Source organism: Mrakia frigida (assembly GCF_051309035.1).
Source record: "Mrakia frigida strain ATCC 22029 unplaced genomic scaffold BDY24scaffold_22, whole genome shotgun sequence".
NCBI lineage: Eukaryota > Fungi > Basidiomycota > Tremellomycetes > Cystofilobasidiales > Mrakiaceae > Mrakia > Mrakia frigida.
In genome coordinates this window covers 50,125-74,726 of record NW_027481259.1, presented here as the reverse complement: position 1 = coordinate 74,726, position 24,602 = coordinate 50,125, and the positions used below count along the sequence as shown (strand labels likewise).

General features: G+C 54.6%; 11 protein-coding genes across 11 annotated transcripts; 6 read left to right on the top strand and 5 right to left on the bottom strand.

The window, feature by feature from the left end:
• Positions 1–258: 258 nt before the first annotated feature.
• Positions 259–2,136, top strand: MTD1 (methylenetetrahydrofolate dehydrogenase (NAD(+))). Its single transcript, XM_076637907.1, has 8 exons — positions 259–472; positions 545–691; positions 813–925; positions 1,016–1,139; positions 1,234–1,360; positions 1,454–1,740; positions 1,861–1,919; positions 1,995–2,136. Exons 1-8 carry the CDS (start codon positions 284–286, stop codon positions 2,065–2,067), a joined length of 1,119 nt encoding a protein of 372 aa, XP_076495105.1. The 5' UTR covers positions 259–283; the 3' UTR covers positions 2,068–2,136.
• A 36-nt stretch (positions 2,137–2,172) lies between these two features.
• Positions 2,173–4,001, bottom strand: BDY24DRAFT_353067 (NAD(P)H:quinone oxidoreductase, type IV). Its single transcript, XM_076637751.1, has 9 exons — positions 3,837–4,001; positions 3,616–3,694; positions 3,436–3,502; positions 3,211–3,285; positions 3,049–3,113; positions 2,913–2,939; positions 2,781–2,792; positions 2,590–2,649; positions 2,173–2,463 (listed from the first exon to the last, which is right to left on the bottom strand). The coding sequence occupies exons 1-9, from the start codon at positions 3,866–3,868 to the stop codon at positions 2,269–2,271; spliced, it is 612 nt and encodes a 203-aa protein (XP_076495104.1). The 5' UTR covers positions 3,869–4,001; the 3' UTR covers positions 2,173–2,268.
• Positions 4,002–4,338: 337 nt separating this feature from the next.
• BDY24DRAFT_115218 (uncharacterized protein) lies at positions 4,339–5,341 on the bottom strand. Its single transcript, XM_076635893.1, has 3 exons — positions 5,066–5,341; positions 4,758–4,939; positions 4,339–4,611 (listed from the first exon to the last, which is right to left on the bottom strand). The coding sequence occupies exons 1-3, from the start codon at positions 5,279–5,281 to the stop codon at positions 4,371–4,373; spliced, it is 639 nt and encodes a 212-aa protein (XP_076495103.1). The 5' UTR covers positions 5,282–5,341; the 3' UTR covers positions 4,339–4,370.
• A 150-nt stretch (positions 5,342–5,491) lies between these two features.
• On the bottom strand, positions 5,492–8,488 carry GCD1 (translation initiation factor eIF2B subunit gamma). The gene is made up of 10 exons (XM_076635892.1): positions 8,355–8,488; positions 8,166–8,275; positions 7,847–8,070; positions 7,613–7,751; positions 7,424–7,535; positions 6,818–6,993; positions 6,270–6,730; positions 5,915–6,171; positions 5,699–5,802; positions 5,492–5,582 (listed from the first exon to the last, which is right to left on the bottom strand). The coding sequence occupies exons 1-10, from the start codon at positions 8,420–8,422 to the stop codon at positions 5,539–5,541; spliced, it is 1,695 nt and encodes a 564-aa protein (XP_076495102.1). The 5' UTR covers positions 8,423–8,488; the 3' UTR covers positions 5,492–5,538.
• On the top strand, positions 8,355–9,456 carry BDY24DRAFT_115077 (uncharacterized protein). The gene is made up of 2 exons (XM_076635891.1): positions 8,355–9,001; positions 9,283–9,456. The coding sequence occupies exon 1, from the start codon at positions 8,464–8,466 to the stop codon at positions 8,956–8,958; it is 495 nt and encodes a 164-aa protein (XP_076495101.1). The 5' UTR covers positions 8,355–8,463; the 3' UTR covers positions 8,959–9,001; positions 9,283–9,456.
• Positions 9,277–9,582, top strand: BDY24DRAFT_328823 (bS18 family ribosomal protein; the record flags this gene model as incomplete). Its single annotated transcript, XM_076637103.1, has 1 exon — positions 9,277–9,582. A coding segment is annotated over one exon (306 nt), but the record flags the coding sequence as incomplete, so codon positions are not given.
• Positions 9,583–10,368: 786 nt separating this feature from the next.
• BDY24DRAFT_416497 (uncharacterized protein) lies at positions 10,369–14,851 on the top strand (the record flags this gene model as incomplete). Its single annotated transcript, XM_076643592.1, has 4 exons — positions 10,369–10,411; positions 10,556–10,758; positions 10,893–13,255; positions 13,345–14,851. The coding sequence occupies 4 exons, from the start codon at positions 10,369–10,371 to the stop codon at positions 14,849–14,851; spliced, it is 4,116 nt and encodes a 1,371-aa protein (XP_076495099.1).
• Positions 14,690–15,208, top strand: BDY24DRAFT_393998 (uncharacterized protein). Its single transcript, XM_076641124.1, has one exon. The coding sequence runs from the start codon at positions 14,863–14,865 to the stop codon at positions 15,139–15,141; it is 279 nt and encodes a 92-aa protein (XP_076495098.1). The 5' UTR covers positions 14,690–14,862; the 3' UTR covers positions 15,142–15,208.
• A 234-nt stretch (positions 15,209–15,442) lies between these two features.
• BDY24DRAFT_393995 (uncharacterized protein) lies at positions 15,443–17,342 on the bottom strand. The gene is made up of 4 exons (XM_076641123.1): positions 16,941–17,342; positions 16,644–16,737; positions 16,049–16,538; positions 15,443–15,843 (listed from the first exon to the last, which is right to left on the bottom strand). The coding sequence occupies exons 1-4, from the start codon at positions 17,272–17,274 to the stop codon at positions 15,553–15,555; spliced, it is 1,209 nt and encodes a 402-aa protein (XP_076495097.1). The 5' UTR covers positions 17,275–17,342; the 3' UTR covers positions 15,443–15,552.
• A 900-nt stretch (positions 17,343–18,242) lies between these two features.
• Positions 18,243–19,072, bottom strand: BDY24DRAFT_416495 (uncharacterized protein; the record flags this gene model as incomplete). The annotated part of the gene is made up of 2 exons (XM_076643591.1): positions 18,243–18,806; positions 18,899–19,072. 2 exons carry the CDS (start codon positions 19,070–19,072, stop codon positions 18,243–18,245), a joined length of 738 nt encoding a protein of 245 aa, XP_076495096.1.
• Positions 19,073–19,358: 286 nt separating this feature from the next.
• Positions 19,359–24,148, top strand: UBA1 (E1 ubiquitin-activating protein UBA1). The gene is made up of 20 exons (XM_076641122.1): positions 19,359–19,460; positions 19,546–19,569; positions 19,640–19,659; positions 19,772–19,837; positions 19,957–20,186; positions 20,279–20,388; positions 20,467–20,557; positions 20,624–20,756; positions 20,827–20,924; positions 20,990–21,740; positions 21,835–21,903; positions 22,000–22,196; positions 22,283–22,540; positions 22,620–22,694; positions 22,772–22,958; positions 23,032–23,300; positions 23,375–23,479; positions 23,568–23,729; positions 23,817–23,945; positions 24,040–24,148. Exons 1-20 carry the CDS (start codon positions 19,426–19,428, stop codon positions 24,064–24,066), a joined length of 3,036 nt encoding a protein of 1,011 aa, XP_076495095.1. The 5' UTR covers positions 19,359–19,425; the 3' UTR covers positions 24,067–24,148.
• The last annotated feature ends 454 nt before the right edge of the window (positions 24,149–24,602 follow it).

The window sequence follows — 24,602 nt, the reverse complement described above, 5'->3', positions numbered from 1 at the left end:
GATGTAGTCTATCGCGGGAGGAGAGAGGAGGGCAGAGAGGGATCGGACGCGTCTTCTGTTCTTCGAGCCCGCCTCGAGTCCCCCCGCTGTTATTCTCTTTTTCATCCTCATGGAAGAGGACATTATGAAGAACCTTCTCGTCTCTCGGAACCAAAACAAGCAGAAAATCAGCAAACAACCCGTTTCTTAGCAACCGAGCGCAGCGTTTGGTGCTTTTGCCCTTTCTTCCTCCTCATAACTTCCCTTTCCTTTCCAACTCCCTTCCCCCCTCAGAAACACCAAGATGTCTGCTCCCGTTCTCCCCAAACCCACCGTCGAAGGACAAGGAATCACCCTGACTGCTGTCAAGATCTACCCTACCTACAGGACTGAGCTCACTGCATCCGTCGAGGCGATCCAGAAGGAAGGAGGTCAGCTCAAGCTCGTCGGAATCTTGGGAACTGGAAAGGACGATGCGAAGATGTACGCCGAGGTAGGTTTTCACGCTCAGGATGATCCTTGTACCTTTTGTTGAGATGCTGACTGTTATTTTGTATCTCTACAGTTCACGAGACGGTCCTGCGAGGCTTTGGGCATTTCGTTCGAGCTCCGGTTGGTCGGACAAGCTGTCGACTCTGAGTTGAGCTTGGGAGATGGAGTTGAGGAGGCTATCGTAGCCGCCAACGATGACGACGATGTAGGAGGAATTATGGTCAGTCTCAATCTCTTGATCGCCCGATGGTCCGAGGGAACGGTGCAGTCGAGGAAGGAAGGAGGACTTTTGAGCTCGAAGCTCACCGTTTCCTTCCCTTTCCTTTCTCTTCCCCTCCCAGGTCTACTACCCAATCTACGGAGGAACTCAGGATCAGTACCTTCAGCAGGTCGTCTCTCCTCTGAAGGACGTCGAAGGTCTCAACCATCAGTTCCTCTTTAACCTCTATCACAAGTCAGTTTGCGAGCTCGACTTTTCCCTCCCTCCCTCCCGTCCTTTCAACCTCCCACTGACATCAATATCCGTCCAAATGCACCCTTCTAGCATCCGATACATCTCTCCTCTCACCCTCAAGCCTCCGAGATCCGCTACTCCCGCTTCCGCTGCTGCTACCACTCCTCAACCTGGAACCCTCAAGTCCATCCTCCCCTGCACTCCTCTCGCCATCGTTCGTCTTTCTCTCTCTCTCTCTCTTTTTTTTTGCTCCGAACTCGACTCTGACACGCCATAACTGACGCTCTGACTTCGATCTTTTCCTCCAGGTCAAGACTCTCGAGTACACCAACATCTACAACCCTCTCCTTCCTCCTGGCGACCGAGCTCGAGGACGAACCATCACCGTGATCAACCGATCTGAAGTCGTCGGTCGACCTCTCGCTGCTCTACTCGGTTCGTAACACCCCGTTCATCCCTTCCTGATTCTTCATTCGGTTATTCCGCCTTCTGATCACTTTCCTCGTCGCGTCTCTTCCCGTCCTTCAGCCAACGACGGAGCTCGCGTCCTTTCCGCCGACATCACTGGCATCCTAGAGTACTCGAAGCGACCTCTCCTCCCCTCCCCCTCGACACCCTCTTCCTTCACCTTCAAGCCATCCCACGTCACCACTCCCACTGCCATCACTCTCGAGGAAGCCGTCGGAATGAGCGACGTCGTGATCAGTGCGGTTCCCGGAGGAAAGTTCAAGGTTCAGACCTCGTGGTTGAAGGATGGAGTCGTATGCGTCGACGTGGCTGGAGAGAAGAACTTTGAGCCTGATGTTGCTACCAAGGTGAGTCTCTCGTTTTTTTCTAGTTCGAACAAACAGCTCAGCTTCTTTGGCGACGGACGGGACAGGCGAGAGCTGACTTCCCCTCTCTCTCCCTTCCTCTTTGCTTCCCCCCTTTTTCAGGCCAGCATCTACATCCCAGCGGTTGGAAAACTCACCATTGCCATGCTGCAACGAAACTTGTACGTCTCTTACCCACCCAACCATCTATCTCTCCCTCTGACGCGTCTCTTTCTCTTTTCTTTCCCCTCGTTCAGGATCCGCCTACGAGCCTACCAGGAGGTCAGCAAGAAGGCTCTGGAAGCTGCTGCCGCCGCTGGATTGATTTGATCCGACTCAGAAAGTGGGCTGTTCTTGTTATTTTTGTGTGTAGACTATCGAATGATCTTCGAAACCGAACGACTTCGAGCCCGACGATCTTCCCTTTCCCACGCTCTTCTTGTCTTCGTGAGGTCCATGAAAATGCAAGTTATAGATACCGTTCCCATTATCAAAGTCCATCTAAGATCTAGCAAGATAGGATCGTTTTTTTTAAAGAGACTTTCCCTTGACGAAGGTCGAAACGAGAGTTCCGAACGACTTTCCCTGGAACTCGGCGACGTTCTTGTCCTTGTCGGTAACGGGGAGGTTCCCCTTTGAACCCGCAACGTACGAGGATCCCCAAGGAGAGCCACCGATGACCTCGGTCTCCTCGAAGAGAGTGGGGTTTCCGTATCCGAGGGGAACCTGGAGGAGTGCACGGAGGGGATGGGATTGGGGGGGGGGGGAGTCAGTTGAAGAGAGACTCGAGACTGTTGAGGGTAGAGGCAGGCAGAGACGAAGAGAGAAAAAAAAGGTGGGTGTAGGACGAACGTAGATGATACCGTGGTGAGTGAGGAAGGGGATGGAAGTCATTATGGCGGTCTCGTGTCCCTAGAACGAGCGAAGGAAGAAGAGAAAAGAAGAGTCAGCGACGCGTTTCTTCTTTCTTTCTTCGTCCTCTCGAATTTGGCTATGGTCTTCGTCCCTCGTTCAGCATCCGAAACAGATGTGGGAGGACTTACTCCGTGTTGTCCCTAAGAAAGCAAGAACCGCGAAAGAGAGGAGGAAAGAAGAAGAAGCAAAAGCCGTCAGCACCACGTCTCGGTCGTAACACTCTTCTTCGCTCGCTGGATGCTAGAGGAAGGGGGACGAACAGCAGCACCAGTGGCGAAAGCTCCGAACTAGAACACGGTGTAAACAAAAGAAGAAGAAGAGATCAGCTTGAGGCAAGCGAGCTTCGAAGAAGGGGACGAGACGCGTGAAGAAAGGAAAAAGAAAGGAAAGGCGCACCTTCCCAATCAAAGCCCCAGTAGCCCAAAGCCCTCCGGTCTGATCAAAGAACGAGGAGACTTGAGCTGAAAGATACCCACCAGTGCAAAGGAAAGCCTCAGTAAGTTAATCGAGAGAGAGGGAGAACGAGAAGCGAACGAGAAAAGGACAACTCAGACGCACCAGGAGCCCGTCCGTATCGAGTTCCGAAAGCGAAGATGAACCCATCGTATTTCTTCAAGTCATCCGGGGTGATAACTGCAGCAGCAGCAACGGCCATGCGAAAAGGAAGACAAACACGAGAAGGAAAAGGACGAAAACGAGTCAGCAAAACACGTCGAGCTCGTCGCAACTCTCTCTCTCCTCCCCCCCTTCTCCCACGACCATCGAACGAACGTTTTTACTCACCAGGGTAAGCAGGCTTAGGAGCAGCGTACATCTTGGCCAACACGTCCGCTGAGAGAGTCTCCTCGAACTACAAGGTCACCCAGCAAAAGAAGTTTGGTCAGAAAACGAACGAGAAAACAGGGCGTGGGAACCGTTGGACGCATCGAGCTCGGATCTTGCGACGGAAAAACGAAAACGAACCTGGTAAAGAGTTCCTTTAGCACCGGACTCGTTGATTCCCTTGATGATGGACTCGGCGAGGGTGTTGGTGTGCCCATAGCTGCTCGAACAAAAAAACAAAAGCAGAAGAGGAAAGGTCAGGGAAGAGAAGGAGGGAGGTAAAAGAAAGGTGAGCTTGAGCAGCTCGCGGCGAGGCTTGGGAATCAATGGTGGGAGAGGGAGGGGGGAAGGAGGACACGCACGTAGAGTAAGCGATGACAGCGATGTTGGCCATGGTTTGAAGGAGTGAAAAGGGTGAAAAGGTTTGAAAGGTTGAAGGGTAGAGGTTGAGTGGGTGTTGAAGGAGAGATGGAAAAGGGATCGCCTGGCTGAGTTTGTGGAGAAAGCCTGGGACTCGTTGGGAAGCAAAAGTCAAACGGAAACAAATTAAATGACATCTTGCTGACTCTGCTTTCGAGAGTAAGCATGGTTGGGGAAGATTGTATTCTGGAAGCTATGTAAGACCCTGGGAGAGATCGGTCAGGAAAGGGTCTTTTTCGGATGCGAGCTCGGAGGGGAGGACGCGTCGAGCGTTGAGCTCGGATGGAGAGCTATTCCTGCAGCGGATTGCTCAGCGTTGATTTTTGGGAGTGGTATTTGGCGGAAGAGAGAAGAAGTAGAAGTTCCGGAGGGACACTGACGAGGAAAGGCGAAAGAACAACGCGTCGCCTTCCCTCCTCTCTCTCTCTCTCTCCCAACGCACAAAAAACACAACAAACCCCCATGCGCATACCCATCTACTTCCCATATCCCACGCCAAACAACTTCTTCAACGACTTCCACCCCCCATCGACGTTCTGATCCACCTCGTTCCTCGACCCGACCCTCTGCCAATCGAGCGGCCGTCGAATCGCAAAGTTGGGTCGACCGTTGTCCGAGAAAAGAGGCGATCCGATCGGAGGGAGACCGTGCTTGGGATCCTGGACGGCTGACATGTACTTGTAGATCAGGAGGGAGGTTTCGCCGCCGTTTCGGGTTCTTGGTTGAAGGCGAGGAAGGAGGAGGGAGATTGGAGGTCAGGGCGGGGCAGGGTCGTTTCCCTTCCTTTCCTTCCTTCTTGTTTTCCCTTCCTTTATTTCCTCTATAAGGAGGAGTTAAGAAAAAGAAAGCTAGACCCGACTTACCCTTTATAAATCGTCTCCCCACCCCAGAACGCACCTACGGGCCAACCCAACTGACTACTGCCTATCAACGCTCCCATCAGCCCTACGAACCCGTCCTGACCGAATCGGGTGAGCGGATCTGCGATTTTTTTGAAGCTACGGGTGGCGGTGATGAGAAGGAGGGATCCGAAACTCGCTCCGACCTGGGTAACGAAAAACGAAAACGATAACGAAGAAGCAAACAACAAAAACGAAAGGAAAGGTCAGGTCAGCTCAACTCCTCCCTCCCATCTCCCCTCTCTCTCTCTCTCTTCTCTCGAGGGACTGACCGCAACCCCAATGCCAACTCCCTTCCACCCCTTCCTAATCACCTCCACCTCGTCCCTCTCGATGATCCCTTCCTCCACGAACCGATCCACCACCTCTCGGTTCGGCTTGAACAAGAACAGACGGAACAGATCCACAGGATGGCGGTTCACGGCTTTGAAGTCGTACGAAGCAGCGTAGGCGTGGTTCGGAGAGGGGGAAGGAGACGTCGCGAGCATCGTTTCAGAACGGGAACGGTCGAAAGAGGGGGGAGGGTGGTGGTGGTGGTTTGGGGGGTGGGAGAGGGAGGAGAGGAGGGTCGGGGAGATGGAGCGCAACGAGAGCGGTTTGTTTATTGTTTATTTTCTTTCGGTACTCGATGATAATAAGAAAACTTGGTTAGACGGGAACTCTGGAAAACCTTATCTCGAGAGCGATGAGAGAGAGAGAGCTAAAGGAAGCTGGGAGATCTCATCTATCTAAATCGAACGCTCTCTCAAACGAGAGCCAGCTTCTCTCCCTTGATCGTCTTCCCTCCAGCTTCATCGCCCACCACCCAAACACCAACAAAAGAATCGAGAGTCAGTAACACGCTTTCCCAACACTCTCGAAATCCCCACCTCGAAAGAAACGAAACGAAGCGAAAGGAGACTCACGATCCGCCAGCACCTCAAACTGCCCTCCGACCTCGCAATCCTTCAGATCCGCTCGATCCTCAATCGTCGCTCGTTGACAGACGATACAATTCTCGAGTTTCACCCTACACCAACAAAACCAACCACCCAAAACCCGCCAGTCAGTCAGCAAGAACGCGTCTCCCTCTCTCCCTCCCTCTCACTTTCCCCAAAAGAACGAAAAGAAAAACGACTCACCCATCCCCAACCCTCACGAAATCCATCACCACACACCCCACGAGTTTGACGTTCTTCCCGATCACGCAATGCCTCCCGACGAGGGATTTCTTCACGCTCGTTCGCTCGCCTACTCGGGTGGACGCTCCGACGAGGGAGTCCGCTGAGATTTGAGCGCGAGGATCGATGAGCGGGGCGGGAGCGGTGGGGGAGGGAGGAGTCGGAGGGGGTGCGGTGAGGAGGAGGGAGGCTTGGGAGAGGGCGTGTTGTTTGAGGAACTGGTTGTTGTTGTTGGAAGAGGAAAGAAGGGAGTCAGCGTTTCGAAGCCACGACGCGTCTCGTTTCTTTTTCGTTCGAATCAAACCGACCAACTCACCTGTCTATTCAGCTCAAAGTAGGTCGCTACCGTATTCGCTCTCGCCACGAACCCATCCTCCAATCTATGGACGACCACTCCACAAGCCACTCTCCTCTCGGTCCCGTCCTCGCCTTCCTCCTCCAGATCGCCTTCCTCCCCGTACGCGCCATCCTCCAAGCCCATCCTCCCGACGCCTCTGATCAACACCGTTTCCGACCTCGACAGGTTTGGACGCGCTCCACCTGGAACGACGAACCCGCGCGGGTGGATGGGCGAAGGAGGGATGGAGGAGAGGTTGGTTTCCGAGGAGTTGGTGGTCGAAGGATGGGATTCGTGGGAGGAAGAAGGGAGGAGGGTAAGAGGGAGGTGAGAGTGGAGGGAAGGAGCGGGGATAGTGGAAGCGTGGGAGATGGAAGGGGGGAGGTGAGAGGTCGAGTGGAGGTAGGCGAGCGTTTGCGGGTCCGGGGAGGGGTTGAGAGCTGAGCGAGACGAGTTGTTGGAAAGTCAGCGGTTTGTGCGAAGGGAAAAGAAAAGGATGTGGCAAGCAGAGGGAGATTGGGACTCACTCGTCTTCCAATCCAGAGCCAGACAAGTTTGGAATCCCGCTTTAAGCAACCATGGAACGAGCTCGTCTCGGATGCTCTCGATCTGAGGGGACACCTTGAGCAGTTCCAGAACCGAGTGTTTGAAAACGTAGACGTGCGAGTCGAGAAGTTTCGTGGTGAGGGTGACGTTGGGGTATCTGTGGAACCGTCGAATCGAAGCGTGGTCAGTCTCCCTGACTTCCAACGGGACGAGACGCGAAAGGATGGGGATTGTCGAAGAGAGAGATAGAGAATCAGAACGGGAAAGCTCGCATGACCCCTTCCCCTCCTCCTCCCAAACAAACTCCGTTTCTCTATCCATCCTTCCCGAAAGGGAAAGAAACAAGATCGACAGAGTCCGAAAGAGAGAGAGAGAAGGGAGAGAGAGATCAAGATCGTTCAGCTTGGTTTCCGCTGCCACGGTTTGTCGTCTTCAACGAGCGAGCTTTTGTAAAAAAAAGCACCTCGTCTCGAAGAACAAGGATGAAACGGGGGGTTCATCATTTAGGAGAGAAGGGGTGCAGGGGTGATGGTGGGGAGAGAGAAAGAGAGAGAGAGAGAGAGAGCAAAGAGAGGGATGCGACTCACTTCCACATCATACTCATTCGAATAGGGATATCATCGTCCATATCCTCGATATCCTGCACGTGGAGAAGAGTATTGGTGTGCTTGTCCAGTCCGACGAGGATCCGATCGGGACCTGAAGGAACGAACGAACGAGAGGGTGAGCTCGACGCGAAGGAGAAGAAGTGAGAAAGGGGAGATTGAGAAACGAACCTTCCTTCCCTACGTCCGCTCGTTCGTAGAACAGGGTGGTGAGCGTAGCGTTCTGTCGTGTTCGATGAGAGTCTAGGACTGTTGAGAGGAGGAGGTTCGGAGGTGGGATGAAGTCGCAAGGGAGGACGATGAAGTCGGTCTAGAACGGAAGGGAGGGAGGGAGGGAGGAAAGGTGATCAGCTCTCTCTGACTCGACTCGACCTCCCCAGACCAAAAAACGAAGTTTTCACTCACCGATAAACTATCCTTGTACTCTCTCAGCAGATCCGCCGTCTTCCCCTTCAAAACCTCATCGTCGTCGTCGTCGCTCTCTCCTTCGCTCCCTGCTGCTGAACCCTTGACGGCCTGAAGGTTGATCTTCATCGCTCCGTCTCCATTCTGGATCTGACTCTGACGGAACGACTGGAGGTGATGCGACAGAGCAGAGTAGTACGAGGCGGGAGTGAGGATGAGAACGTCTGATTCCAGGCGAAAGAAAGAGTGAGAAGGTGGATGAGCTCAAGAGAACAAGGGAGGAGGCGAGGAGGGAAGGAGGTTCAGGTCAAGGACGAACCGATAATCCCAGCCTGCTCCAACCAAGTCAAAACGTAGGAAATCATAGGTTCGTTCCCTATAGGAAGAAGAGCTTTGCACATGTTTTCCTTCTCGGAAAGAGGGTACAGTCTGCAAGGGGAAACGAAGAACAAGACGAGGTCAGCTCGGCCGCGAGCAAAAAGGTGAGAGGAATCTGAAGAGAACTGACGATGCTCCATGACCTGCTAGGACAACGGCTTGGAACTCTTTACGTCCTTTACGAGGAGCGGAGAACATCTAGATAAGAAAAAGATAAAGGAAGGGAGGAGGAGTCGGGAATGGTTGTTGGGAGGAGACTGACCTCGACGACCACTTCACTTTTCATCAGCTTGGTTTCAAGTCGACCCTTTCTCTCCTTCCCTTCTGCCTCTATCCATCACCCTCGGTTCAACCAACAACAAGAACCATGTCCTTCCTCTTCTCCACCACCTCCAAAGCAGCTCGCCCACTCCTCCTCTCCTCCTCTTCTTCAACAGCAACCTCCTCCTCCTCCTCCTCCTCTCGCTCCTCCGCTCCTTCCCTCGTCCGAGCCTACTACCGACCCGTCAACATCCACGCTCCCTTCGCTCCTCTCAGAACGAACGAACGACGTGAGTGCATGCATTTCAGTCTTCTTGGTGTTCTGCGGGCTTGAAAGAGGGTTGTATGCGCTTCAGGAGAAGAAGGGAGGGAGGAGAGGCAGGAACACAGAGAAGGGAGAGATCGGAGAGCTGACCTCCTTCGTTTTTCCTTTTGAATGGTTCTTCTTTCACAGGAGGAAAGCCTGGAGCTGAAAAGACTCCGGAGCAGGAGAAGAGGCTGTTGAACAAGGGAGATGTGAGTCATCATCTTGTACTTCTTTTCATGGGATCTGGAGGAGGGAGGAAGGGAAGGAGCAGGAGAAGGAGCGAACGTCCTTCCGTCGTCGCTCTAGAGCCAGAGACGAACAGAGATCTCGCTCCTCTGCTCTGAGCTGAGAAAGAGCGGGGTGCTCTGTTCTATATATCTTGCTCTTCGTCGCACCCATTCGCGTTTGCTTCGAGACTCTCTCTCTCTCTTCAACCTGAGCTGACCTCCCGTCCTCCCTTCCCTCTCCCTCCTCCTCCTCCCCCTCCCAGATCCTCGCGCCTTACCAACTCTCCCGCCCCTCCAACCTCGAAGAACCCTACCACCGTCCTCCCCGTGCCATTCTCGGTCCCAAACAATCCGAAGCCATCCTCATCGACCCCTTCCACCGACTCCAAATCAACCCTCGCTTCGAATACAAGAACGCCCGTCTGCTCTCCTCCTTCGTCTCCGAGATCGGTCGGATCAAAGGACGCGCCGAGACCGGCTTAACTCGAGCGACGATGAAGAAGCTGGGGAAGGGAATCAAGAGGAGCATGGCGATGGGTTTGATGCATAGGTGGCAGAACAAGGATCCGTTTGAGGTCAAGACGGTTCCTTGGAGTGGGGAGAGGAAGATCATGAGGAGACCGGTCGAGATCGGGTTGCAGAGTCGGTTGAGCGCGATGGGAGCGACGGGTGGGGTGGGGATGGGCAGGATTATTGGGTTCAGTAGTGGCGCGGGAGGAGGAGGAGCGGCGAAGGGGATCGAGGCGCCAAAGGAGGAGGGAGGGGAGAAGAAGTAGGGTTTGGGAATCTTTGGACGATGATGAACAGTCTTTGGGTTTGGTCTCGAGTGGGTTGGTTGAGAGAGGAGCGAGTTAGAGAGAGAGAGAGAGGAGGAGAGAGGAGAGACAGGGAAGATGCGAACGACGAGGTTCGGTCGTCGTCTCTCTCTTGAAGCTCGTTGTTGCTCGCCTTCGCATCTGCGAACAGCAGACGAGACACAGTTCAAGGCTCTCAATGTTTACAGTGCCGTAGGGAAGCACCGAGATGCACCTCAAGATTGAGGAGACGACAAGAAAACGCGAAGGAACCGAGGTCGACGCGTCCGCCCTCTTCTCCCTCGTCCTCTTCTCCATCTCTTCCTCGTCAAAAACTGGACTTGAAAAGCCTCAACGATACAGCCTTCTCTCTACCACCATCCCCTCTACCCCTCAGCAACATAAACATTCCTCCTCTACAGGTTTCGTCGCCCTCGAAACTGCGGTGACCGAATCAAGCTCACCCAGCTGTCGACGCTCCTCTCCTCTCTGTCTCCTTCACCCTTCACCCTCCTCCCTTCGCCCTTCTTTTTCCCAAAGAAGAAGAAGAAATCAATGGGATCCCTCTCCCGTGTTCAGTTAGCGGCAGCTCTTATAGGTTAGTAACCTTCTCTATCTCTCTCAGTTGTACGACGACGGGAAGGAGAAGGAGGGAAGGAGGTCGATCCCGCACCTCCTCCTCGACCTCCTTCGTTCGTTCGTTTCGTTTCGCTGACCTTAATCTGACTCCGCTTTCCTACAGAGTACGACAATGATTCTCCCTATACTACGGAGAGGAAGTTCGCCAAGGAGTCTGCGATCATGTCGAGCGTGAAGATGGAGGAGAGCAGGAGAGAGAAGCCCGTGAGGAGAGATTGGACGAAGGAGAGGGAACAGCAGGCCAGGAGGGATCAGGAGGAGCAGGAACAAGAAGAGGAGGAGGAAGAAGAGAGGGAGAGGGAACTGGTGAGTCTGGTTCCGAGAGTGGGAGGGCGGAGGGAGGAAGGAGAGGGAAGGGGACGACGAGGAGGGTCAGCTTCAATCACCTTCGAGAGAGAGACGAGAGAGCTGACCTCCTTCCTTCTTCTTCTTGCAAGCAGAGAACTCAACAGGAATCTCTAGCACCACCAGTAGGGGATTTCCGTCGTTCTTCGTCTCCCTTCCTCCAGAATCTACACGAGTCACAACCTCCTCCTCCAAACCGAGCTTCAACCTCAACTCCTCCTCCTCCTCCTCCTCGACCCTCCTCCCCTGGTACCACTCCCCGTCAAGTCCAAGTCTCCCAACCCAGAATCATCAAACCCAAACCCCTCTCCTCCCAACGAAACGTATCCATCTCGGGAGTCCTAGCCGACATGATGGACGTCGAACCCGTCGTTGCTTCCTCGACTCCCCCCAAAGCGCACGTCCCACCTCGACCTCATTCGACCCAACCTCTCAACTCCTCCTCTTCGCTCTTGGATCCTCTCCCTATGACTATTCCACCTCAAGGCCGACCCCTCCCTCGTTCAGGATCCAGCAACTCCCTCGCTTCCTCCTCCTCCATGTACGCCTCCGCTCCCATCGCTCTCTTCAACGTCCCTTCCTTCGATCTTGGCCCAGCTTCCGCTTCCTCTTCAACCAAAGCCGCTCCTTCTAAACCGAAACGTCGTCTCTCAGCTCTCCTCCTCTCCTCCAAACCCAAAACACCCTCTCCTCTCGCTCCTCAACCTCCAGCCGAACCCATCCGACCGCTCTCCGAGACGCTGAGGGAGTCGATCGCTGCTCTTCCGAGATCGCTTGGAGGGGAGGGACCTTCGCATAGGACTTTTGGAGGGAGAGGGAGAACGGCCAGTATGGGAGATTGGGAGAGTCTGGTGTTGGCTCATGGAGGAGAGGCGGAGGGAGGAGGAGGAGAGTTTGGAGGGTACGCTCAGAGAGTGAGGGACGTTTGGGAGAAACCTTCTCAGGTGAAGGTCGAGCAGCCTCGGGTGGAGACGAGAGCTCAGCTTGCTGGGGGAGAAGAGGACGATGGGACGGTAGAGTTTGAAGGAGTTTACGGAATTCGACCACCAGCACCCGTCGTCCAACCTCAGCCGTCACGACGTCTTTCGGTCGTCCCTTCCCCTCAGCAGCAGCAGGACAGCCCAGAGCTCGAGGAAGTCCAAGATCAAGAGGAACTCGACGAACGACGACGAACCACCGGAGCCACTCCCGAATCAAGCTGGGGACGTGCCTCCTACGACGACGGGAGCCGACGACCTTCCTCTGGATACAGCTTCATCGACCGAGTCCCTCTCGACGACGGAGAAGGAGATCTCGACCTCCCACCCATGTTCCGACACAACGAGAGCGGAAGCGGGAGCAACACTCCTCGGTCAACCGCTGGAGACTACAACGATCGAGCTATCCCTTTCCCTTCGTCGTCGTCCAACAGTCGACCTCTCTCGCCGTCGACTCCCTTCCGAAGACTGGACTTGGAGCTGGGAGACGAAGAGAGGGATCATGGACCCGATGGAGGAAGGAGGACGCCTGGTGGAAGCTTGTGGGATGAGATTGGAAGGACGACGCCGGATTTGCTGTCGAGGAACGATCAAGGAGGAGGAGACGTCGACGCGGCCGTCGCCAGAGGAGGAGCTTCGAGGCAGTCGTTCCGAAGGAGTCGCTTCGACGAGAACTACGACGAACAGGACGACGACAACGACGAGGAAGAGGAACTGGTAGAGGAAGAACGTTGGGTCCCACCTCCTTCCAAAGGTCGTGCCTCTCGTTTCGATCCCAAATCCCAATCCATCTCCTCGAGATCAGGAATGACCCCCGTCCCTCCAGGAGGTTCCGACTACGGAGACGAGGAGGATCAACGACGAGCTTCCATCGAACAACAAGCCAGCGATACAGGTCGACGTCTTCCAGGGAAACGAGGGAACCCTAAGGTCAAAGCCAGACCTACCTCCCTCGCTCACTTCGGTCAAACCCATCGACTTTCCACCACTCCCACCTCCTCGATCTTCCTCCCTCCCGTTCTCGTCATGCCTGCTCCTCTCGACCCTTCAGGTGGTCACCACCCAGCTCCTCGAAGTCGTTCGAACTCCACCACTCGAGGAGGGTTCGTCCAAACGGATTCGATCCCTCTCCCCGCGTCCTTCTCCACCCGACCTCCTCTCGTTCACTCGAAATCGTCCTCGTCGTTCGTAGCAGCTGCAGCAGCGTTGGGAGTGCCGCAGAAGAGGTTGTCGCTTGCTCAGAAGACGTTCAGAGCTAGTTTGGTGGTGGACGGGAAGAGGGGAGGGGAGTTCATGGGTGGAGCGTTGGAGGAAGGGCAGAGAGGGTGGGAGTTGGATGAGGATGCTGGGTTGGAGAGTGTGGTGGGAGCTGTGGCTGCTGGGAGAGGAGAGGATGAGTATAGAGGGCCGGGGAGCTTGTACGGGAGGAGTTTGATGGAGGTGTTGGAGGAGAGGAAGTTGGCGCTGAAGTCGAAGCAGAGGTGAGTCGTTTTGCTCTTTCGACGCGTTCTTCTTTCTCTACTGACGTCCGTTTCCTTTCGCCCCCGTCCTCGTCCTCCTCGGTCTACAGAGTCTTCGCAGGCGACTCCCGACCAGCCATGTTCACTCGAACGAAATCCTCCGGATCCTTCAATTCCCAACGACCCAACTCCATGGCCGGTTCGATCCATCTCAACCCTACCCTTCCAGGAGGACGACCGCTTTCCTCCACCTCTCCCAACTCCCTCCACGAAATTCTCAACGACGACTTCAACCCCGCTCGACCCAACACGCTCCTCAATCCAGGCGACGAAACCAACTCCCGACCCGGCATGCCCAAGAAACGGAACTCGGTCTTCGGGATCGACGAGCTTTGGGAGAAGGAGACCCGTCAGAGGGAAGCGGAGGAGAGGGAGGAGGCTGAACGGGTGGAGAAGAGGCAGGAGGAGGAGAGGTTGAAGCTTTCGCTCGAGGAGGAGAAGAAGAGACTCAAGGCGGAGAAGAAGCAAGGGAAGAGAAGGTCGAGGTTGTCGTTCGTGTTGTCCCCTGGAGGATCGTCATCCTTGCTTTCTCCTACCAGCCCGAACGGAATCATTTCTTCGCAACTCGCCGTCGATACTCCTCTCCCTACCTCCCCGAGCGACATCAGGATCTCGGCTCTTCCTCCTACCCTCGCTTTATTGGAACACTCGCCTTCGAAGCCGATGTCGCAGATTCTCCGTCGACCCGAGGACGATTCGGATTCGGATTGGGAAGCTCGAGAGGAGGAACGAGGAGGGGACGATCTCGGATTGGGCCAGGCGAGACGTCGAAGCAAGAAGGGACGAACCTCGGGAGCTGGAGGAGGAAAGGAGGGAGACGGAGGAAGACGAACGAGTGGAGGGTTGGGAATCGGGACTTGGTTCGCCAGCAGCGACGAGGACGACGGAGGAGAAGACGACGGAACTCCTCGAAGGAGACGACCCAGCCCTCAACCACCCGTCGTCGCCAAACCAGCGGACGATTCCTCAGACGACGAAGTCCCTCTCGCAGCTCAGTACAACCTCCCTTCCTCCCGCTCCTTCATCTCCGTCACCAAACCTCCGCCTTCGGACGACTCGGAGGAAGAACGACCTCTCGCTCAGATCCTCAAGGAGAAACGAGATCGACAAGCTTCCTCCGCCCCAACAACGCTTCGTTCCTCCAATTCGACCCACCAACCTTCCACCTCCCTCACCACCACCACCAACAACAACGACGAAGACGAAGACGATGTCCCTCTCGGTCTTCGAACCTCCTCGTACCAGCACCAGCACCCGAACAACGGCGAAGGGGACGACGACCTTCCTCTCGGACTCACTCAGGCTCAGCATCTCCAGCAGATCTACATGGCTCAGCAGCATCAGATGGCGATGATGCAACAGCAGCAGCAGCAGATGCAGATGCACGAGTTCCAGGTCAGGCAGAGCATGATGATGGGCGGAGGAGGGATGTTGGGGATGAACGGGATGGGGATGGGAGGGATGGGAGGAGGAGGGTTCCAGATGCCTCCTCCTCAGGGACCGAGAGCGGAGGAGAAGGTCGATAGGTGGAGGAGGGGAGTGGCAGGGGAGAGTTAGGCGGTTCGCAGATGGTGTTTTGTTTTCCTTTCGCTCTTCTTTTTCGCTTTGTTCGTTTCGTTTCCTTTCGCTTCGTTTCTCTTCTCGTTGCTGCTTCCCTCTACGTAGATACCCCCTTTCATCTTCTCGTTCTCTCTCTCCCACTTGCACTACTTCTCCTCTCACTATCCGGACAATTTCATATTTGCATCTATCTTCTCTTAGTGTCTTTCACGACGCGCTTCATTCTCTCGTTCGCTTTTGATCCACTTTCGTTTGTGTTCCTTTCTCGTATCCAGTGCGTCATTTGAGCGCTCTTCCACATATAGTCTACGTTGCCAGTCGTTTAGGACGATTTCATCTGCATTTACCTCAGAGCTGAAGGAGCGGGACGGAAGAACGAGAGCGGGAAGGACAAGGGAGAAAGGTGGAAAACTGAGTGTTCTCGCTTTCGCGTCAGTCTGCTTTCGCACATCGTGCTTGACTTCAATCCCAGGCTTTTATCCTGGAATTCTTAGTTGAAGCGACCGAACTGGCAAAAGAACGGAGACTGTCGATCCGACGCGTCGAGTTCGACCAGCGTCGTCTCTTTCTTTGCTCCCTCTCGACAAGTTCCAAGCTCAAGTCATACAGAGATCTAGCTACTAGTTCTAGACCTTCCAACCCACCAATCCATCCCACCTTGCACCCTCTCCTCATACGACCAGTCGCCCAGCCGCTTCTTACTGCTGCATGTGAGGAGGAAGTTCCAGAGTCGACGACGCAGGCGACATCGGCGATTCCAGGGTGGTCGTAGAGGGTGTTGGTCCAGAGAGGGATGGAGGAGGGGTCACGTAGCTGGTGTTGATGGCGTTGCTTTCCATCGCTGCTCGCTCGTCGGGCGTGAGGTTCCATTCGGACGGGATGTCGCGTTCGCTGATCCTCGATCCGTCGGCTCGCCGCCTTTGACGTTTCCACATGAGGAAGTAAGGGGAGAGGTCGAGAGGAATGTCGTCCATGGGATCCTCGGGGTCCTGAGGAAGGGAAGAGGTGGAGGCGAGGCGAGAGGAGGAGGAGGGAGAAAGGGTGAGGAAGAAGGGAAGGGAGGACGAGAGGAGTACAGGAAGAGGAAGAGTCAGCTCGACAGTCCAAGAACGAGTAGTTGAGATATGTATCTGGTGAAGAGGATCCTGGACGAGATTCATCAGGTCGGAGAAAGGCAAGAAAAGGAAGACTCACGTTCGCCTCGTTCACCAGCCTCCTCAGCGTGTCCTCGCACCACTTCTTGTTCTGCAGCTGGAACTGGAAGAGACCACACTTGATGCTCACCCACCCATCGAGATCCTCTCCCTTCCTATCCGCCAACGTCGTCTGCAACGCCTTATCGAACTCCAGCGCGCTTCCAGCTCCCATCCCGATGGTCGGCGTCCATCCTCCGACTCGAGGAACAGGAGCTCGGTAGAGAACCTTCGTTCGATGATGGTTGTCGTGTCCGATGGTTTCCACGAGGACGGCTGGAGGAAGGAAGGTTGCTGGGGATCCTTCGCTGTAGACTGGGGAAGTAGGAGAGGTGTAGGCGTAGGTGGTTCGAGCCTCCTTGTATCGATCGAAGGCTTGAGGTCGGAATGGATGGTAGTATTCTGGAGTAGTGAGGAGGAGAAACTTGTGACGAGCGGCGGGGGTTTTGAAGGGGAGTCGAACGACGGGAGCTGAGAGGGTGACGATGGTGCTGGTAGAGGTCGAAGAAAGGCAGGAGGGAGGGAGAGGTCGTCAGCTTCGGAAAAAGGGAAGGGAGGAGGAAGGTGATGAGGTCGGACGAAGAAGAAGAACGGACCTCTCCTTGGAGTCTGCACCTTCTAACGGCCAAGTCTTTTGGGTGTGGAATCGGAGGTAGTCGTTTGAGATATCGGGGACCTTGAAGGGTATAGCTGGAGGGAAGGAAGGCGAGATGGGAAGGAGGGAAGGAAGGAGAAGGAGGTCAGCGAAAAAGTCAGGTTCGTCTCGAGCTCTCTCCTCCTTCCTTCGTAGATGCTCAAGATTCCTGAGCGAAGATCGGTAGACCCAAGCATACTCGTTCTTGGAGACGCTGCGAATCCAAAGCAACCGCTGGGAGAGGAAGGGAAGGACTCACGTTTCAACTTTGGGAGCTCGAGCTCAACGGTCCTCATGAAAGCGAGAGCCTCCCTCTCTGCCTGAATCATCTCATGACCATGACCTGTAGTCTCGTCGTACTGGAAGTCCTCGTAGAGCCTCTCCTTGACAACCCTCACTCGATCCTTCCTTTTGATACCAGCTTGGGGAGCTTCCACCTTGCCAGCCGCGGGAGCAGCGTCGGCGTACGAACGATGAGAAGGTCGAAGGGAGAGGAGCGAAGGGCGAAGAAGAACTCGGGAGGAAGAAGAGGAGGCGACGGCGGTGGAGGAAGAGGCGAGAGCTGCTCGAGCTGAGGAAAGAAGGGGAGCCATCGTTGAGGGTTGGGAGGAAGGAGGGAAAGGAAGGAAGGGCGAGCTCTTCTCTTTTCGAGTCGACCCGTTCGCGGCCTCTCCTTTCCTGCTTCTCTCCTAACCAGAACTAGAACTCTCTGTCTCGAGAATGCACTACAGCCACTTTACGGGGCCGCTCTTAGTTCGAGCTGTTATACTCGAAGTTTCAACTCAAGACGAGTCGCGGCCGATTCGTCGACCTGGAGAAGACTGAGAAGAACGGATTCTTTGTTTCTCTCCCCTTCTCGGCCGGGAGTCGACCCTGGACTTGATCGGAGAGCTACAAAGTCATATCTGCTGGTCGTGTGCTTCCGAGAGTCAGAGAGAGCATCAAGGCAGGGGGAGGAAAGAGAAAGAAAGGGATCAAACCTCGACGACGCGTTAGAACTCGACGAAGAGGATGGTGTTTGGTCTGGGTGAGGGGAGTGACGCAACGTAAGCTATATACATCTCTTCCTTTCAGTCGAAGTCAAGGTCCTCCGAATCTCGTAGCTTCCCTTCGTCGCTCGCTCGATCGGACGCGACGCGATTCAGCTCCCCGCTTGTTCTCTTCGACGCGTGAGTTTCTCAGATATCTCCTTGTGAACTAGATGCTGATTGCAACACCGTCTGTTCAAAGGAAGAAGCACTCTCTTCGTTCTTTGTGTGGACGAGACGACGGTCCGAGAGAAGACGATTGGGTTTCGGACTGAAGAAGATGAAAAGACGAAACGCGTCGGACCGCGTTCTTGAGAGGATTGTTGTTTATTTCGGGCATGATAGCCTTCGGAGGTAGCAGATCATCCTCTTCCTAAACCCGTTGCAGCCTCTTTCAAAGGAAAAGATCGAGGAAGAACAGTGAGTTGAGACCGTCGGCCGCGTTGACTTGACACTCCTTTCCGTTCCTCAACGACGAACAGCTTTGCCTCTCCAGAATTTGATTAAGAAGGGTTCATACTCCCAAATCGTAGCTACGGCTTCGCACTGTCTCCCTTCCCCTGCTCCATCTCCTTCCTGACCTCCCTCCTCAACACCGTCGCCCTCCTCGCATCCGCCTGCCTCGTCTGAATCTTCTTCCTGATCATCTCCCTTTTCCCCTCATCCGACTCCTCCAATGCCTTCATCTTCTCCTCTATCCTCTTCTCAGACCTCTGATCCCACTCTTCCATCGTCAACCCATCCTCCTCCTTCCCCGTCCCCTTCTCAACCTGCCTCCTCGCCCTCTCCCTCTGCCTGGCATCGATCTCGGTCCGAGGCGCGTAGGCGAGATCCAAGCCTCGGAAGAGGGCCATCCGATCTTCGAGGGACTCTATGGAGAGTCCTTTTCGGAAGTGACGGAGCATGAGACGGTGTTGATCCTGTTCGGGTTCCGAGAGGAAGGAGACGGGGACCTCTTCGGCTGCTTCGAGGGCTGCTTCAAGAGACGGGGTGGAGAGGACGGAGAGGAAGAAGTGGGGAGCGAAGGTGGGTTGGGTGAAGGTTTTGGGAGTTGAGGAGGGTTCAGGGGAGGAGGAGGAAGAATCGACGCGAGGGGTCTGGGAGAGGAGGGAGAGAGGGAGGTCAGCTTTCGTGTCTCTCTTTCACCGGACAGACCGAGGTATCGCGTAGGAAAAGTCTATCTACTGACTCTTGGGAAAGTACCGTCGTTTCTGTCCATGAAGGAGAGGGGAGAGGATTGGGAGATTGAACGACGAGAGAGGGAGGAGAGCGAGGTCGAGGAGGAGGACGGGAGTTGGGTTGGTCGTGCTATCGTCGAAGGAAGAGCTTTGAGAACCGAGCGAGTTGAAGAGCAGAGGGACATGGCGATCCTATTGATGGAGTTGTAGTTTAGAGTTGGGAAGAAGAAGGTGGTCCTGAGCTGGAGAGGGAAGAAAGGGAGGGAAGGGAAGGAAGAAAAAGGTGAGCTCGAGTTGGAAGAGAGGACGGCCGGGGAATCTTCTTCTCGTCGGATGCAATTTGACGTACAATCTGCTGTGGTAGGTGAGATGATCTGAATGATTTGTCCAAACTGGGCGGTCGAGAAAAATAAAGTTGAAGTAGAGAAGATGGCGGTCGGGAAGGACCTCTCTGTCGTCAGCTCGAAACGAACTCCTCTCCCTTCTTGCCTCCTCCTCTCATTTCGCCACAAACCCCCACTCCCTCAATCCTTACAACATGTCAAATATGGAGGTAGACGAAGCCGCTATCGAGTCAGTACTCTCTGTTCGAAGCGCTTACTGCAGCCTGAAATGTATAGATCTGACGCTGTCGCTTCTCTCCTTCCTCCTTTGCCAGTGAGGGTCTTTACTCTCGTCAGCTGTGAGTTCACTTCGACGTTTGTACTGAATATAGAGAACACCTTCTAATTGCCTTCTTCTTCTCTCTTCAGATACGTTCTCGGTCACGAAGGTACGCTTCTCGTGGTAGCAGATCCAGAGCAGAGAGGGAAAGAGGAACGATCAAGCTGACCGAGATCTCCACCTTCCCTCCTCCCTTCCCTCTTGTGTCCTCTCCCTCTCAGCCATGAAGAAGATGGCTCTCTCCAACGTTCTCATCATCGGAGCTCAGGGTCTCGGTGTTGAGATTGGTGAGTTTCTGTCGTCTTTCTGTCGACTTTCCTCTTCGAGATCGAGCTGACCACCACCTCCTCCGTCCCTTCTTCCCATCTCTCCTCTTCTCAACCTCTCCCTGTTTCCACCTCTGCAGCAAAGAACATCGCACTCGCCGGAGTCAAATCCGTCACCCTCTTCGACCCCAACCCCGTTCAGATCGCAGACCTTGGAACTCAGTTCTTCCTTCGAAAGGAGGACGTCGGATCCCCTCGAGCAGCCGTCACCGTTCCTCGGCTGGCAGAGCTCAACTCCTACGTCCCAGTGCACGATCTCGGAGGAGCCGTCGGAGACGTTCTTTCGGAGGAGACTTTGGGACAGTACCAGGTGAGTAGATAATCTTTTTGACTAGAGAAATCCTGCTTCTTTGAGCTCGGAAGCTGACTCGGTCTTGATCTTCCCTCCTCCCTCTCCTCCAGGTCATCGTTCTCACCGCTTCCGCCGCTCAGGAGGAGGCTCTGCGAATCGACGCTTTCACTCACTCCAACAAGATCGCTTTCATCTGGGCTGAGACCAACGGACTCTTCGGGTGAGCTCAACGTTCGAGAAGAAGGAAGAGATCTCGAGCTCACCTCCTTCCTTTCTTCTTTCCTCCCTCCCTCATCAGTTCCGTCTTCAATGACTTCGGACCCGCTTTCAACTGTGTCGATGCTACTGGAGAGGCTGTTCTCTCTGGAATGGTCGTTGAGATTGAGAACGTGAGTCCGAACCTATCTTTGCTCTCGTTCTTGAAGCTGATCGACTCCCTCCTTGACTCCTTTCAGGACGCGGAGGCGATGGTCACCTGCATGGACGAGACTCGACATGGACTCGAGGATGGAGACTTTGTTACCTTCGAGGAGGTCGCTGGAATGACGGAGCTCAACGGATGCGAGCCCAGGAAGATCACCGTCAAGGGTGAGTCTCGTCGAGCTCAACGCGTTTCGATGCGAGCTCGAGCTGACTGTTCTCGCCTTCTTTCTTCTAGGTCCCTACACCTTCACTATCGGAGATACTACTGGTCTCTCCAAGTACACTGGCGGAGGAGTCTTCACTCAAGTCAAGATGCCCAAGATCATCACTTTCGTGAGTTTGAGCTCCCGTCCCTTTCCTTCCTCAGCCTCAAGGCTCACCTCTTCTGTTCTCTCCAGAAACCCCTCGCCGAATCCCTCACCTCCCCCGAATTCTTCATCTCCGACTACGCCAAATGGGATCGACCTCAAACCCTGCACTTCGGTTACCAAGCTCTCTCCGCCTTCAAGTCCCAACACTCTCGTCTCCCAGCTCCTCGAAACCCAGCCGACGCCGCCGAGATCGTTTCGATCGCCACCGCCCTCTACGGAGCCGATAAGGAGGACAAGCTCGACGAGAAGGTCCTCACCGAACTCGCCTACCAAGCCTCAGGAAACCTCGCTCCCATCAACGCCGTCCTCGGAGGATTCGTCGCTCAGGAGGTCCTCAAAGCCTGCTCGGCCAAGTTCCACCCCATGGTTCAGCACCTCTACTTCGACTCTCTGGAATCCCTTCCTTCGACTCTCCCTACCGAAGCCGAGTGCCAGCCTCTCGGTTCGAGGTACGACTCGCAGATCGCCGTCCTCGGTCTTCCTTTCCATACCAAGATCGCCAACCACAGGCAGTTCCTCGTCGGATCCGGAGCTATCGGTTGCGAGATGTTGAAGAACTGGGCGATGATGGGACTGGCTAGTGGAGAGAAGGGGAAGATCCACGTGACGGACATGGACACCATCGAGAAGAGTAACTTGAACCGACAGTTCTTGTTCAGGCCTAGGGATTTGGGGAAGAACAAGGCGGAGGCGGCTGCTAGGGCTGCGGCGGAGATGAACCCTGATCTGGTTGGGAAGGTGGACTCGCATCAGGATCGAGTTGGACCCGAGACTGAGAGTGAGTCGTCTTTCTTTCGTCGTCTTCCTCTTAACGTCGCGTCTCGTTCTTCGAGCCGAGCTGATCTTCGCCTCATCTCCTCCTTCCACTCTAGACGTTTACGGAGATGGCTTCTTCGCTGAGCTCGATGGAGTTACCAACGCTCTCGACAACGTCGTTGCTCGTTCGTCTCTTCTTTTCTTCCCTCCTCCGACGCGTCCCCCGTTCTTCCCAAATCTGACCACTTTTTTTTCCTTCGTCGTGCTCTTTCTCTTCACAGGTCAGTACATGGATCGACGATGCGTCTTCTACCGAAAGCCTCTCCTCGAATCTGGAACCCTCGGAACTAAGGCCAACGTTCAGGTCGTCATCCCTCACCTCACCGAATCCTACTCGTCGAGTCAAGATCCTCCTGAGAAGAGCATCCCCATGTGCACTCTCAAGAGTTTCCCCAACGCTATCGAGCACACCATCGAGGTTTGTTCCTTCTTCTCGAGCATTGTTTCCTTCCTTCTCAAGTCTTGGGTTCTGACGCGTCTTCCTCCATTTTTGTTCACGTCCAGTGGTCTCGAGAACGATTCAACCAACTCTTCGTCGATCCTCCTACCAACGTCAATCTCTACCTCACTCAGCCCAACTTCGTCGAGACCACCCTCAAGCACGGAGGACAGCAGCATGAGCAGATCAACCACCTGCACGAGTACCTCGTCGCCGAGAAGCCTTTGACTTTTGAGGAGTGTGTCAAGTGGGCTAGGTTCAAGTTCGAGCACGATTACGGAAACGAGATCAAGCAGCTTCTTCACAGCATGCCCAAGGACGCTGTGAGTATCTTGTTTGGTTCCTCTTGGATTTCTCGAGACGTTCAAGCTGACCGTTTCTCGTCGTCGCCCTCTTTCCCAGGTCACCTCGACTGGAACCCTCTTCTGGAGTGGACCCAAGCGAGCTCCCGATGCTTTGGTCTTCAGCCCCGAGGACGTGAGTGAACTTCTTCTCGTCTCGAACCTCCTTTTGCCTCTCTCGTTGCTGATCTCGACGCGTTTCCGCTTCGACAGCCCATCCATCTCGAGTACATCATCTCTGGAGCCAACCTCCACGCTTTCAACTACGGCCTCAAGGGAGAGACTGATCCTTCGATCTTCAAGAAAATCCTTACGACCATCACCGTTCCCGAGTTCAGCCCCAAGCAGGGAGTCAAGGTTCAGGTTCTCGACAGCGAGCCCGTTGCGAACGAGGACAACGGTTCGTGCTTCTCCCTCTTCTCTCCTTTCGCCTGCTCCTCGCTGACTTTCTTGCCTCTCCTTCGCTTCTTCAGAATCCAAGGACGTCGGAGAGATCGTCGCCAGCCTTCCTACTCCCTCCTCCCTCGCTGGTTACCGACTCAACCCCGTCGACTTCGAGAAGGACGACGACTCCAACTTCCACATCGATTTCATCACCGCCGCTTCCAACCTTCGAGCTCTCAACTACGGTATCGCTCCTGCCGATCGACACAAGACCAAGTTGATCGCTGGAAAGATCATTCCTGCCATCGCTACCACGACCGCTCTTGCCACGGGACTCGTCTGCTTGGAGCTTTACAAGGTCGGTCCTTCGCTCCCTCCTCTCCTATCTTCGATGACGAGAATCAAAACTGACTGGCTCCCCTTTCGCTTCAGATCATCGACGGAAAGAACAAGCTCGAGGACTACCAGAACGGTTTCGTCAACCTCGCTCTTCCCTTCTTCGGTTTCTCGGATCCCATCGCCGCTAAGAAGGAGAAGGTTCGTCTTCCTCCCTTCCTTTTCATCTCTCTCTTTCTCCCTCCTCGTCGAGAAGTTGACCTCGCCCTTTCGTCTTCGTTTTGTACAGTACGGAGAGGTCGAATGGACTCTCTGGGATCACTTCGAGATTCCCGGAAACCCAACTCTCAAGGACTTCGTGGATTGGTTCCAGAACGAGCACAAGCTCGAGGTCCAGATGGTCTCGCAGGGTGTTTCGATGCTTTGGAGCTCGTTCACTGCTCCCAAGAAGGTTCGTTCGACCTTCCTTCTCGCTCGACATCGTTCGAGACGACGCGACTGACTCGACTTCCTTCTCTTTCCTTTCTTCTTCTCTCAGAGCGCCGAGCGACTCACGATGAGGATGTCGGAGCTGGTGGAGAACGTTTCGAGGAAGGCTATCCCTCCTTGGGAGAAGACCTTGCTTGTCGAGGTGATGGTGAACGACGAGGAGGGAGAGGACGTTGAGGTTCGTTTCCTTTCCTTTTCCAGCCCACTCTCTCTGCTTTCTCCTCGCCGAAACTGACCCTGCACTCTCCCACCTTCGGCCACCCAACTGACAGGTCCCATTCTGTGTCATCCGCATCTAAACGACGAGGACGAGACGGTGTTACGTAGACGACTCGATTTCTTCATGACGCTTCAGCTGGACAATTAAGAAGGAGGGGTCTGCGAGAAAGAGTACATCCGAGAAAAGGAAGCTCTTCTGACGAGAGTGAGCCAGAGATCGACGATAGTTTAGAAACCGAACGTGAGGCGAGGAGCAGAGCTGCATTCGGAGACGCGTCAAGGTCGCCTCGCTGTTCGCTCGACTTCCTGAGGCGGGTCCGATTTTTTTCACAGATGAATGCCCGTAAAAGGGAAAACCACGGCTGAAAACAACGAGGAACGAACAAAGGAGTAAGAAGAACCCAGCAGCCCAGGCGACCGCGTCGCGAAACGAGAACTCCCGCCGTCTTTCTCTTTCAGTCCAGATTGCATCCGACGGCCGTCCATCGTCCTGTTGCTAGATAGCGCGAAAAAACAATATCATTGTGTTTTCCCTTCATCTTCACACCCAAAACAGAAAGCGAGAAGCTTCAGGACGACGAGAAACATAACGCTTTCTTTCGCCAGCTATCACTTC